At 50.8% G+C, this 13220-nt stretch overlaps 2 protein-coding genes across 3 annotated transcripts in view; one reads left to right on the top strand and one right to left on the bottom strand.

Annotated features, from left to right (window-relative positions):
• Positions 1–3069: 3069 nt before the first annotated feature.
• TBCC (tubulin folding cofactor C) lies at positions 3070–6340 on the bottom strand. Its single transcript, XM_084890300.1, has one exon. The coding sequence runs from the start codon at positions 6195–6197 to the stop codon at positions 5157–5159; it is 1041 nt and encodes a 346-aa protein (XP_084746426.1). The 5' UTR covers positions 6198–6340; the 3' UTR covers positions 3070–5156.
• Positions 6341–6455: 115 nt separating this feature from the next.
• The window catches only part of BICRAL (BICRA like chromatin remodeling complex associated protein), a 100504-nt gene continuing 93739 nt past the window's right edge, over positions 6456–13220 (top strand). For both annotated transcript variants that reach the window (XM_084890263.1, XM_084890268.1), the window contains exon 1: positions 6456–6482. The gene's annotated coding sequence lies outside the window, so the exon portion shown is untranslated. The remainder of the gene's footprint in view (positions 6483–13220) is intronic.

The raw sequence follows: 13220 nt of genomic DNA on the forward strand, positions 1-13220 counted from the left end.
CCTTCGGTTGATCTCAATAATAACTCTTGTAATCAGAATTTCAGCATTGGAACTTACAAGGAAATTGACTATATTTCTTATTTTTATTGGGTTGAGACTCTGGAATGATCCTTTATAATTATACAATATTCATATAATACCATATACCATACCATATGTCATATCTGTTCATAAATAAAATTTAACAAACGAATCACTTGACTAATGTGCTATTTTATTGCTTTTCCAGAGTTAGTTTTTGTTGTTAATCCTCACCCGAGGATATTTTTCCATTGATTTTTAGAGTGGGATGGAGGGGGAGAGACACAGAGAGAGAAACATCGATGTGAGAGAGATACATCAATTGGTTGCCTCCCACACAGCCCGGAGCAGGGCTGGGGATTGAGCCTGAAATCTAGGTATATACCCTTGACTGGAATCGAACCAGGACCCTTCAGTCCTGGGCTGATGGTCTATCCACTGAGCCAAACCACCTGGGGCCAGAGTTAATTTTAATGAAACTGGTCATTACACTGTTGGTGTCATAGGCCCTCATTGTACTAACATTATCATTACATTTGCATAATAAAAACTTAACTAAATTACTTTAATCAACATTTAAAAATCAGGGATGAGACTTTAACATAGGTTTTGAGGGGTTTTTATTGTTGCTATTTTGGTTTAAAAAAAATCCATGGCAGGCCCTGAGGATTCAGGGGTCCCAGGGTTGATTCCAGTCAAGGGCATGTACCTTGGTTGCGGGCATATCCCCTGTGGGGGGGGGTGTGGGAGGCAGCTGATTGATGTTTCTCATCGCTGTTTCTGACCCTCTGTCCCTCTCCCTTCCTCTCTGTAAAAAAATCAATAAAATGTATATTTTTTTTTAAAAATCCATGGCAGTTTAAGTGTAGGGAAAACATAGTAAGGTCTAACTTTCTGAAATGGCAGAGACTTGAAGGGATAGGATGAGTGGGCAGGACCTGCTGAGGGTGGAACTGATCTGATTTGGAAATCTGATGTTACAAATCGGACGGCGCAGGGACCAGATGCAGACTGCAGAAAAGCCTGGCTTGGCTTGTACAGTGTTTTCAAAATGCGTGATGTCTGCCAAGTCATCTGGTCCCCTCCTCCCGATGGCCTACTCCAGCAGCTTCCTCATTGACTTTGCCTGCTTGGCCCTGGTAAGCTGTTAAGTGTCTGGAGAACAGTTACATCACATCGCTAAATGAAACATGGAACTTGGGAGGGAAAGAGGTGAGAATGGAGATTGTAAAGGATACATGGATTTGAAAGGCAGCTGAGCCCACTGAGGGTGGAGGCCGGGGATACAGGCAGGACTGTGCACATCAGGTTGAGAGCTGGGATTCTGAAGAGACCCAATACAAGAAGCTGGAGACAAAACGTGAAGCATCACTCACACTTAAGGCCTGTAGGTCACCAGAACCCCAATGAAGGGAAAGAAGCTGCCCTAAGAGAAACAGGGTAGAGCAAGGCTATGGAGGGCCAGGAAAGAGAGAACTTCCAGGGCAAGGTAGTGAACTGCACCTAGAGGGAAGGGACAGGATGGAGGGGAGCGCAATCTGCTAGATTTGGTGCTGAGGCTGCTGATACCATCAATGAGCCAGTTCAGCCGAGAAAACAAGGTAAGATTCCAGACGTAAAGGAGCAGATGTAGTTGTAGGTGGACACAGCTACTCTTTTGAGATGGTTGGTAGAGCCCTAGCTGCTTTGGCTCAGTGGATAGAGCATCTCCCTGTGGACTGGAGGGTCTTGGGTTCATGGGTTCAATTCCTGCCAAGGGCACATGCCCGGGTTGCAGGCTTGATCCCTGGTAGGGGGCCTGCAGGAGGCAGCCGATTAATGATTCTCTCTCATCATTGATGTTTCTCTCTCTCCCTCTCTGAAATCAATAAAAAAATATATTTTAAAAAACGATGGCTGACAGAGGGAAGGAGCCGGAACACCATTCAGCTATATGTAGGATGGAGGATCTGGGGGTCTGGTATTTTGAAAAAGAAAAAGACCAATGGGAAGGGAGCAGGCTCTATAGGAAGTAGGAGGGGATGGGCACAAGTGGAGGAGGTAGCTCTGGAAATGTTTTCAAATATTGAGGAATGTTAAGGGGGTGCTGGTTGGATGGCCTACAATGTGTTAGGTGAAATCAGCAGTTACAGCCGTTCAATTTTGAGCTTTAGGAAAGAAGAAAAAGGTCTGGGATAGTTGACATAAGTAATGTGGTGCGGGCTATTCAGGAAGGCAGGACAGGCTTGCTAAGTAGCAAGGAAAGCTCAGCTGAGATTAGCAAGCATGAATTAGGGTTTAAACTGCCATAATTTTGTGAGTTTATTATGTATTAGAGGCCTGGTGCACAAAATTAGTGCACTGCAGGTTGGGGGGGGGGGGTCCCTTAGCCCAGCCTGCACCCTCTCACAGTCCTAGACCCCTTGGGGATGTCTGACTGATGGCTTAGGGGGATTGGGACTAAGCTGGCAGTCAGACATCCCTCTGACAGTCAGGGGCTCTTGCAGTCCGGGACCCCTCACTCCTTACCACCCACCTGCATCAGAGGCAGGAGAGGCTTCCAACACCACCGCTGCACTCGCCAGCCACGAGCCCAGCTTCTGGCTGAGTGATGCTCCCACTGTGGGAGTGCACTGATCACCAGGGCAGCTCCAGCATTGAGTGTCTGCCCCCTGCTGGTCAGTGTGCATCACAGCAACTGGTCACTCTGCCGTTTGGTCAATTTGCATATTAGGGTTTTATTATATAGGATTACAAACTGCAGATTTGCAGAAGGTTAATATTTTTAGATGTAGTTACCTTTCTTACAAAAATGATCATTCCACACATATGAATTGCAAGCCTATTAGTACCACAAGCAGTATACTTGGTGTTAAACTGTCAGTGTTCAGGGACATAATCTTGGGATACCAATCATAGTTTCTAATGTGAAGACATGGTTGAGAATTTCATTACAAAATAATTATCTTTTATTAGGATTGTTTCTTCTAAGCAACTGACTCCCCCCCTCCCCCTTCTTTTCCTTTGTGCATGTTGTAAATTGTGAAACTGACTAGGATCCTTTTTCAAGTCACAGCTAATAGAGGGGGTAAATTCTGGATTGACCTCAGACTAAGGAATAGGGCTCAGCAGGCTATACTTTTCTTCTTTTTTAAATCCTCTCTCGAGGATGTTTTTATTGATTTAAAGATAGAGGAAGGGGGAGAGAGAAACATCAATCAATTGCCTCCCAAACCAGGGATTAAACCCACAACCTAGCTAAGTGCCCTGACCAGGAACTGAACCCACAATATTTTGGTGAACAGGACGATGCTCCAACTGAGCCACTCAGCCAGGACAGCAGGCCACACTTCCATTGACCACTTTTCTGCCTCCATTTTGTGACTCTCCTGTTCCTCCTCCTCCTTAGTTGTTATCTTATTACAGTTCACATATCCTAGAAATTACTTTAAACCCTTTTTTGGAACAAAATAGAACATATAAATATTAAACATATAAATGCTTTAAGGTACTTTAAACACATTAATAATTGTGGCAATTATTAAATATAAAGCAATTAGTTACAGGCCATAAGACCCAAAAAAGCTTTTTTTAAATCTTTCAACTAGCCATTTAAGAATAATGAATGGTAGTGTATAGAGCAGAAAGCCACGTTAGTAACCTTAATCATAGCAAAATGAGTGGAAAATTGAGCTGGATCTTGTCTCCATGCCCTCTTCCCTAGACAGCCATTTAATGTCTATGACGTCATGCTACATATAATACCACATGGTTATAGAAAACACCATTAAAAAAAATAGACTGAACTAGATGTTTGCTTCAATTTCTTTTACTTTATTTATTTTTTTTTTTGAGAGAGAGAGGAAGGGAGAAACGTTGATTTGTTATCCCACTTATTTATGTATTCACTGGTTGATTCTTGCATGTGCCCTGACCCAGGATCAAACCCACAACCTTGGCATACAGGGTTACACTTGAACCAAATGAGCGACCCTGCCAGGGCTGTCTCCATTTTTTGTATGAGGAAACCTACCATAATTATACCCGAGAAGTTAAAAAAAAAAAAAAAAAAGAGCAATTCGCCTGGCTGGCATGGCTCAGTGGTCAGTTCAATCCCGGTGAAGGCACATGCCCGGGGTTGCAGGTTGATCCTCCGCTGCCGGGGGGCATGCAGGAGGCAGCCAACCAATGATTCTCTCTCATCACTGATTTTTTTTTCTCTCTCTCTCCCTCTTCCTTCCCTCTCTGAAATCAATTAAAAATATATATATTTTTTTAAAGCAATTTGCCCCTTTTAATTATTTTGCATGCTTCTTGTCAACACAATTTAAAATCACCATCTTGTAGTGGGTGAAGGCCAACTTTAAATCCCAGTCCACCAGCATGCGGGACCTCGAGCAGCATACTTATGCTTCCTCGTTTGAAAAGCAGTGCGAACGGAACCTCCCTCATACGATTCTGAGGCCTCAATAAGCGTATTGGAGTGAGGTACTCAGAACAGTGTCTATGAGGTTTTCAAGGCACAAAAAATTGGTAGCTCTACCAGCTTTGGCTTTACAGGTGGGAAAACCATGAGCTTCTGGGGGTCCAAGCCGAACGTTTGGACTCAAACAAGCCAATGACCAGCTGGACCCCAGGAGCTCACACTAGGGTGTAGCTGAAGGCCCAAGAGGAGGCTCCCCAGGCGCACCTGCTGAGACACTCAACCCAAGAAGGTCCTCCTTCCCGGTCCTTGGCACAGGTTCGGTACCATCATTCCACACTAACGGCCTCTGACGAGAGCCCCGCTGCATTCATTCATTTATTAAATATTTATTGAAGGCCTGCTTTCTCGTGCAATAAGCTTTAAATACCACAAATAAAAAAACCAACAGAGAACCACACTCTCCCCCCGCCCCCTTCCGTCCCCCAGGCTTCAAACAGTCATGGGCAAATACTAGCAATACTTATCAAAATATAAAAGTGTTAAATAATAAAAGCGTTATACCTGTCTCGAACTGAATGGAAATCACAAATCGCCTATCACAATTTTAAGTCTTAATTACTGAGACCATACACTATGTGACAATGATAAGTACACTTTGGGGTCCCAGGAGCTGGGAGTCAGTCCCACACGGGAAGCATTTGGTGTAGGTGGAGAGAAGGGGAACAGCCGCTCAGTCCCACTGGATCGTTCGCTCTTCCTCAGGGAGCACACTCCAGTTGGGGGAGGCCATGTCCCGAGCCAACCAGTTGAAATCGTCGACATCGTCCCAGTTATTTTTGCTCCTATCTAAGCCAGAGCTCTCGAAGTCTCGGTCGATCCCCGGGTAGCTCCAGGTGTAAGGGGCGAACTGGATCCCGTGGCAGTCCTCCACGATGGCCCTGCAGGTCACCTGCAGGAAGATGCGGGTGTCCCTCGTCGTGTGTACGCGGAGCTGCTGGCAGGCCACGGCCAGCACGCACTCGCTGCAGTCATCCAGGAACACGGACGTGGACACCGGGCCGCAGAGCAGCGTGCAGCCGCGGGCCTTGCTCAGCCGCAGGGTGTTGGGGTTGCCGTACAGCTTGATCGTGCAATTGCTCAGCTCGGTCAAAAGGACGTCTCGCTGGTGCAACTCCTCCGCTCTCTTCTCCAAGACCTGGGACTTGAGGTTGGAGAAGCCGCAGAGCCAGCTAGAGCCTGCGGCTCCGTCCTCGGTCACGGAGGGCGGGGAGGCCTGGATGCTTCCCGCCGCCGCGGCGCCGGGAGCCGCGTCCGCTCCTTGCGGGGCCAAAGCAGCATCCTTCCTCCGGGTCTTGAAGGCGAACCGCTTCTTGGGCTGCAGCTGCTGGCGCCGGTCGGCCAGGGCCGCCTGCAGCTGCGCCAGCGCCTCCTGGGCCTGCCGCACCTCGTAGGCGGCCAGGAACAGCACCGAGTCGTTGAGCAGCTTCTGGAGCCCCTGGAGCCGGGCGGCCGCCTCCTCCAGCCGCTCGGTGGACTCCCCGCCCTGCAGCAGCTCTTCCACGGTGGCTCGCTCGCGGGCGAAGGCGGCCGTGAAGAAGTCGCTCTTCTCCTCCACCACCTCCTGGTCCTGCCGCTTTTGCTTGCGCTTTTCCGCCTCCAGTTGCCTCTCCTGATCTCGCCTCTGAAGCCGCTCGGGCAGCAGGCTCCGCTCCCGCTGGGACCCCGCGTCCCCGTTCCCGACCGCGGCCGCGGAGCAATGAGCTGTCTCCATCTTGGCGGCGAGCTTCCTCGCTCCGGCCTTCCTGCCTCCGGGCGCGCCCTCCGCGAGGCGTCCCACCAACGCGCCCTCTGATTGGCCAGGCGCGATGACGTCAGAGGACCGGCCTTATCTCCTCGGCCCATTGGCTCCTCCACCTCAAGGGGCGGGGCCGGCTGACAAAGAGGGTGGAGAGACAAAGGTCCTGGTGGATGGGTGGGGCGGGAGGCAGGAGGGGGAAGCTTTTTTTTTTTTTTTTTTTCCTCTTAAAGGGGCAGGACTTATATCCGGGATTGTGGGGTGAGTTGCAGCAGCGGCAGCTGCACATGTGGGTTTGTTTATAAGAACAAGGTTAGACACTCGCAGGCCTCCTCCTCCCCCCCAGCTCCTCCCTACCTTCCCCTGACAGGCCGGAGATCCGCTCCTGGTGGGGGGACTGTGCGCGTGTGGCGGGTGGGGGGACAGGCAGTGGGAAGGAAGATGGAGGGGGGGGAGGATAGTGCACCGCCCGGCCCGCGTCGGAGGAAGCGGCCGCTGGAACAGCTGGCTAGGGAGCCACTTGCTTGCCTCTGGTTTTTTCTTTTCCACCACCCCTTCCCCCAACCCATTCCTGCCGCCCCCAAACCCTGATCCTACCCCCCCCCCCCCTCCAGCCGCAGCCTCTGCAGAGCGGCGTGGCCCGGGGCTCCAGGGTCCCCGCAGGCAATTACGGGGGCGGGAGAAGGCGAAGGCCACCCGGATGGGAGAGACTGGGTTCCTCGTTGCTGCGGGGTTCGGGGGGCCCTGGGGGGGGCTAACATCGAATTACTGTTTTTTTTGGCCAATTGCGGCAGTCGGCGGGCGGGGGCGGGAGGGTGAGACTCCACACCCCCGTCCTCTTCCTCCCCCTGGTTCTCTGCCCCCCCCCCCTCGGCTGTCACCCCTACGCCGCTGGGCGCCGCGGGGCGGGACGGGCGGGACCCCGGCCCGGGCTCTGCGGTGGCCCCGGGCTGTCAGCCTGGGAGGGCGGCGGGGATGTCACATTTCTCCCGGAGGAGGAGGGAGGGGTTTGCCACCGGAAGTGGAGGAGCCTCGCCCGCCGCCGCCACCAGCCCGGGTGCGAGTGGGCCGCCCCGCGGCGCCGTCCCTGGGCGGCCCGGAGCCCGGAGCCCGGAGGGGCCGGTGCGGCCGGCGGGGCGCAGGCTCCGGGACCCGGGCCGCCCTCCACGCTCGGGTTCCCCGGATCTCCCTCCGAACTCACACTCCGGCCTCCCCGGCTGTCATCGGGGATTTAACGCCCAGGAACTGTCCCTGTCTTCTCCCCGCTCCGCCTGCGTTGTCCCGCGGAGGAGGTGGGGGGAGAGGAGGGAATTGAGACATTTCCAATGTCTAACGCCGCACTGTCCTCCTTTCCTCCCCATTTAAACAAAACAAAGACAGCACGCATACATGTCTGTGTCTCCACTGACCCTCAGTGGGCAGATCCTGTGCGGGGAGTAGGGGTGAGGGAGCGGGTGGGGGGGAGTGGTAGAGGTGGGGGTGAGGGTGGGGGTGGGATGGAAGGGTGGGGGTGAGGGAGCTGGGGGTGAGGGAGCTGGGGGTGAGGGTGGGAGGTGGAGGGATGGGGGTGGGGTGAGGGTGGGGTGCTGTCCCCGTGTCCCTGCAGGTGCAGCTGGAAAATGCCCGTGCTTCCGATGATGCATGCTGCTGTTCTTTGTTGTCATTGGCTTTGCTCCTGGACGAGATAAATGCGGCTCCTGGTGTTCTGTGCGGTGTGTTTTTGAGGCCGCTGGATGAAATCTAGCTGTTTATCTTCTCTCCGTCACACGAAGGAATGACTTGGCTGCTTTCTTTTAAGAAGAGTTGATTTAACCAGGGAAGGTTTAGGGAAGACTTATTTTGCTGGGGGATGCGGGGAGGGAACCCCTGATCTGTCTCTCTCTTAAGTTTTTCAGCAACTGGCTCTGTCTGTAGAAATGAAGAAAGATTGTAGCCAAGCAAGGGTTATTGGACGTGGGCGTTACTGCTGGCTGGCAGGCAGCATTTCCGCTTTAGCCCAGTACATGTGAGTGGTGGTCAGTGTCCTCTGCATCAGCAGGCGATTGAATGTCATTAAACTCTTGCAGGAATTTCATTTCTTCCCGACACCCGATTTTGGCAGAGTCCAGTGGACATGGGAAGTTTCTGAATATTTGGAAGGTGGCTAGTTCTAAGTTTTAGGAGAAAGAAGCAGTAAAGGGCAGACACGGGCAGACCACCCGGCTGGCCCAGTGTGTCAGAGAGGGATGCAAAGCCGAGGGGCAAGGGCCCCGGGTGTGGTCTTGAAGCACTGGCGTGGCAGTGTTTTACAGGCCCTGCAAACAGCCCGGGAAGGCATGGATGTACAGCCTGGTGAAGGCATGGATGTAGAGCTACATGCCTGGGTCCGAAAGCAGCAGGAAGGCTGAGAACGCTCTGGCCTGGCCCGAGGGTATGGGTATCTTCCTGCTGTTTGAGGGCAGGCAGGTCGGTGCATCCTTGAAACAGACCCAGCTCCTGTTGTGAGGGGGCAAAGAGGGAGCCCTCCAACAGACAAAGGCAAGCAGCCGGAGCTCTGAGGCCTTTTTTCAAAGACACCTCACGAGGCTTGTGAATCAGAGCACTGCTCTCTTTTAGACATTTTAAAAAGTGTAAAACTTCTAAGTTATTACAGACGTTAAAGATCACTTTAAAAGGTAGGTCCTTTGAAGAAGTTCTAATAGTTACATTAGCTCTCAACCATTGACAACTGACAATCTTCTTCCTTCTAAAACCCTGGCCTCTTCCCCACCCCACTTCACTCTGATTATTTTATAGCAAATCCCATCCATTGTATTACTTCATATTTCACAATCCATCAGTATTTCAATTATATCTCAAAGAGATTAGGACTACCCTTTTAAAACCTTACCCCAATATTATCAACTATCACCAAACTCCAAAAAAAAGTGGTGATATAGCCTTATTATCATCAGAATTCCAGTCTATATTCACATTGCTCTGATTATCCTATAATTTCCTTTTCAAGTTATTCTATTTAAATAAAGATTCAAACAATCGCTTACAATTGTCTAGTAAATATGTCCCTTAAATCACTTAAACTACCCCCCCCCCCAATTATTTTGTTGGGGAAAAACCTGGTCATTTGTTCAGTCAAGTTTCTGATAGTCTGTATTTTGCTGGCTGCATCTCCATACTGTGTTTGTTAGATATTAAATATTTGTCATATGTATTGATCTTCTGATGTCAAAAGTGAGTGTTTATGTACTGATATACCACAGGAAATCAGCAACCAAGTAGTGAAAGCATTTAAGCGCAATAAAACGGCCGTTGGCTGTGGCGATGCAGCAGAGAAGAGGCCTTTTGCTGCTCTGTGGAGTTCGTCAGGGACCAGTGACATGGAAGGTGCCAGGCTCACGTGGGCACAATGAGACAGATCCAGACCCTGGATTCTGGTAGCTCGATGCCAGGAAGAGGCGTCACCCATAGTGGGTATAAAGCCTTCACTGCAGAGCTCTGTGTGCCAACTACCGGATGGTAGGCAGATATCCCCACCACGGCCGCTGACGTTTCAGACAGCTGTGGGGTCTGTGTTCTTTGTAAAAAGGCTCCAGATTGGTCTGGAAGCAGCCCTTCCTCCCTCCCTTCCCTGGCTCTCCTCCTCCCTCCACCTTCACTTTTTGGAACCTTCTTCATTATCAGACACCTGAAGCCTAGCACAGACTGGCGCCGACTGTTTATCTAACATCCCGTTATTTAGCACCTGCTGTGTCCCGCACCGGCCAGCGAGGCCCTCGCTGCCAAGGCGAATAAAGGCAGAGGTACTCACTGTCTTTGAGGAGGCCTGGAATACTGGCACAAACGGGACATTTTTTAACATGACAATTAAGAACTGTTACAGAGGCAGGAGGAACTGAGATGCCGCGGGGGGGGGGGGGGGGGGGGGTTTGACCTTGTTCGGAGGTCAGGGAGAGCTTCCCCGCGGGGCTGGGAGGATGAGAAGGAATGAACAGGAAGTGAGTGTCTTTGGATGTCTGGCTCCTGGGCTCACTGGGACTTCACGGAGAGCTGTGCCAGGGGAGAGCAGTGGCCGGAGACAGGCTGCAGGGGCGGCAGGAGGGGTGGGAGCTGGTAATGGAGCTGATAGATAACTCTTTGGAGAAGTTTGGCTGGGAAGGGGAAGGGAGAGGAACTTGGGGTTGGGAGGAGGCCACTGAGGTGTTTTTGATTTTTATGGAAAGAGAAGGCTTAAAGTCCAGAATATAAGGGTCCTAAAAAGGTTAGTGGGGGACCTAAAACAAGAATTAGCTGAGGAGCCTTCACCGGTTTGGCTCAGTGGATAGAGAGTCAGCCTGCAGACTGAAAGGTCCCAGGTTCGATTCTGGTCAAGGGCATGTATCTTGGTTGCAGGCACATCCCCAGTGGGGGGTGTGCAAGAGGCAGCTGGTCGATGTTTCTCTCTCATCGATGTTTCTAACTCTCTATCCCTCTCCTTTCCTCTCTGTAAAAAAAATCAATAAAATATTTATTTTTTAAAAAAGATTTAGCTGAGGGCAGGAGGAGGGACAGCCTTTCTATTGCAGTGTTAGCCCCTTATCATCTGACTTCCACCCCTGCCACTTTATTTGAAACAAATTGCTTTGTCATCGCCATTCCCTCCTACTCAGATCCATTGCTCTTTGTAGCTGTAAGCTCTCCATCCTCCCTTCTCAATGCAGAGCTCCCTGTTCTGTCTTATTCTCTGTCCATGCTTGATCATTACTTCTTGTCTCCATTACAGACGTCTCTCCATCCACCCCTTAAACATCCACGAGGCCAGAACTCTATCCTGGCACTCTTTTCTTTTTCCTGTCACCTCCTTTGAAAAGCTTAGCTTCTCCCAGGGCACCAAGTCTTGTCCGATGCTGACTGACTCTTGAACCTCTATCTCCTCCCTCCACCTGTTTCCTGAGCCAAAACTTGAACTTCCAACACCTTCCTAGTTATTTCCATTTAGTGACTGAGATGCACATAACTGCATACTATCCATGTAGTGATCTGCTATCCACATGCCCCTGTTTGAGATGGAGGCCCTGAAATGAAGCCCTTACCGCCCCAGTGATGTCCTTTTTCTTCTCTACACAAGTTTACTGCTGTGTAGTGAACCAACCCACACTTACCGACTTAAAACAGCAACCGTTTATGATTTCCCACGATTCTATGGGCTCAGCTGTCTGGGGCTGTGGTGCTGGCGGTCAGCAGGTGCCCCTCACTCCCTCTGTGCGGCCTCTCACGCTTCTCCACTGGAGGTTGGCTCCCACAGGGCATTGACACCATGTGGGGCATGCATTTGGTCAAAGCAAGTCCCAAAGCCAGCCCAGATTCCAGAAACAGACTCCACCTCTTCGCAGGTGGGCAGCGGGCACTTACAGGGATGGAAAGAGTCCTGGCAGCCATCTGCAGCAAGCCACCATGCTGTGTATGCATCGTTTTGCTAACTCTTATGCCATCTGCTACATGCCAGGCAATGGCTGAGCATTTACAAGTTTTACCTCATTCGGTCTTCTCATCATCTCTGCGATGCCTACTGAACAGGTGAACTGAAGAGGTGAAGGTGACTTCCTTAGGACTGAGCTAGTAAGTGGTGGAGCTCAGATTTGAATCAAGGCATTTTGTTGCTGAGTCCAAGCTTTTATTTTATTTTGTTTTTATATCTTTATTGATTTCACTGAGCCAAACTGGCTAGGAATTATTTTTATTGATTTCAGAAAGGAAAGAGAAAGAGAGACAGAGACAAAAATAGAAAGGAGGGAGGGAGAGAGAGAGAGAGAGAAACATCAGTGATGAGAGAGAATCATTGCTCGGCTACTGCCTCCTGCATGGCCGCAATCTGGGCATGTGCCCTGACCAGGAATTGAACTATAACCTCGTGGTTCATAGGTCAACACTCAACCACTGAACCACGCCAGTCGGGCACTGAGCCCAAGCTTTTAACTCCACCTGCCCAATCATGATACCACATCTGATTATGCTCCCAATACCACACCCTTAGCCTTCCAAGCAGGAAACCAATCATCCTGGCACCTCACTCTCCCTCCCTGGTCCACAGGGTCTGCAAGAAGTGTTCTCTCTCTGCCGCTCAGGTCTGGTCCCCTCTGCAGGCCTCGCCCCCCCCCCTTCTTCTCTACACACCCATGACCCTTGCATTTCTCTGAACCCCCCCAGTCCTGCGCCTGCAGCAACCTGTCGCCTTAAAATTCAAGCTGATCGTGTCACTTAACACTTTTGCTGGCTCCCCGCTGTCTAACACGTTCACTCCTTCGTGTGCCCCTCCAGCCTCCTCTCCCGCCCTCACTCACTCCAGCCAGTCCATGCTCTACGTTGCTGCACACCAGGCTCATTCACTCCTCTTTGCTCATGATGCTCTTATGTAATCAGCACCCACCACATGCTAGGCCTTGGCCGGGTGAGGGAGGGACACTGATGAGCACACAGACAGGGCTCCCTCGGAGCTCACAGCTAAGTGAGGGACACAGTACAGGGTGGCGTGATAAATGCCATATGGGGAGGGATCTTAGGTGCCTGGATCACGAAATGTTCCCTAACCCAGGCCAGGGGCATCTGCGCTGCTGGTGGCAGGGTGTCTTTTAGGAAATCTGAGATGGATAAAGAGCGAATGCGATCTAACCCCGGGATGGGGGAAAGCAGAGTCTCATTCATTCATTTATTTTTGTTGTTGTTGTTCATCCTCACCTGAGGATATTTCTCCATTGATTTTTAGAGAGAGTGGAAGGGACATTGAAACAGAGAGAGAAATATTAATGTGAGAGAGACATAGCGATTGGTTGCCTTCTGCACGCACCCTGATCTGGGCCAGGGATTAAACCTGTAACTGAGGGACGTGCCCTTGACCAGAATCGAACCCGGGACCCTTCAGTCCGAAGGCTAATACTCTATCCACTGAGCCAAACCAGCTAGGGCATTCATTCATTTCTTTCTACAAATATTCATGAAACACAACTATGTCCCAGGCACTGATCTAGGTGCTGGAACTATAGCAGT

The sequence above is a fragment of the Pipistrellus hanaki genome (genome assembly GCF_964339955.1).
Source record: "Pipistrellus hanaki genome assembly, chromosome: 7".
NCBI lineage: Eukaryota > Metazoa > Chordata > Mammalia > Chiroptera > Vespertilionidae > Pipistrellus > Pipistrellus hanaki.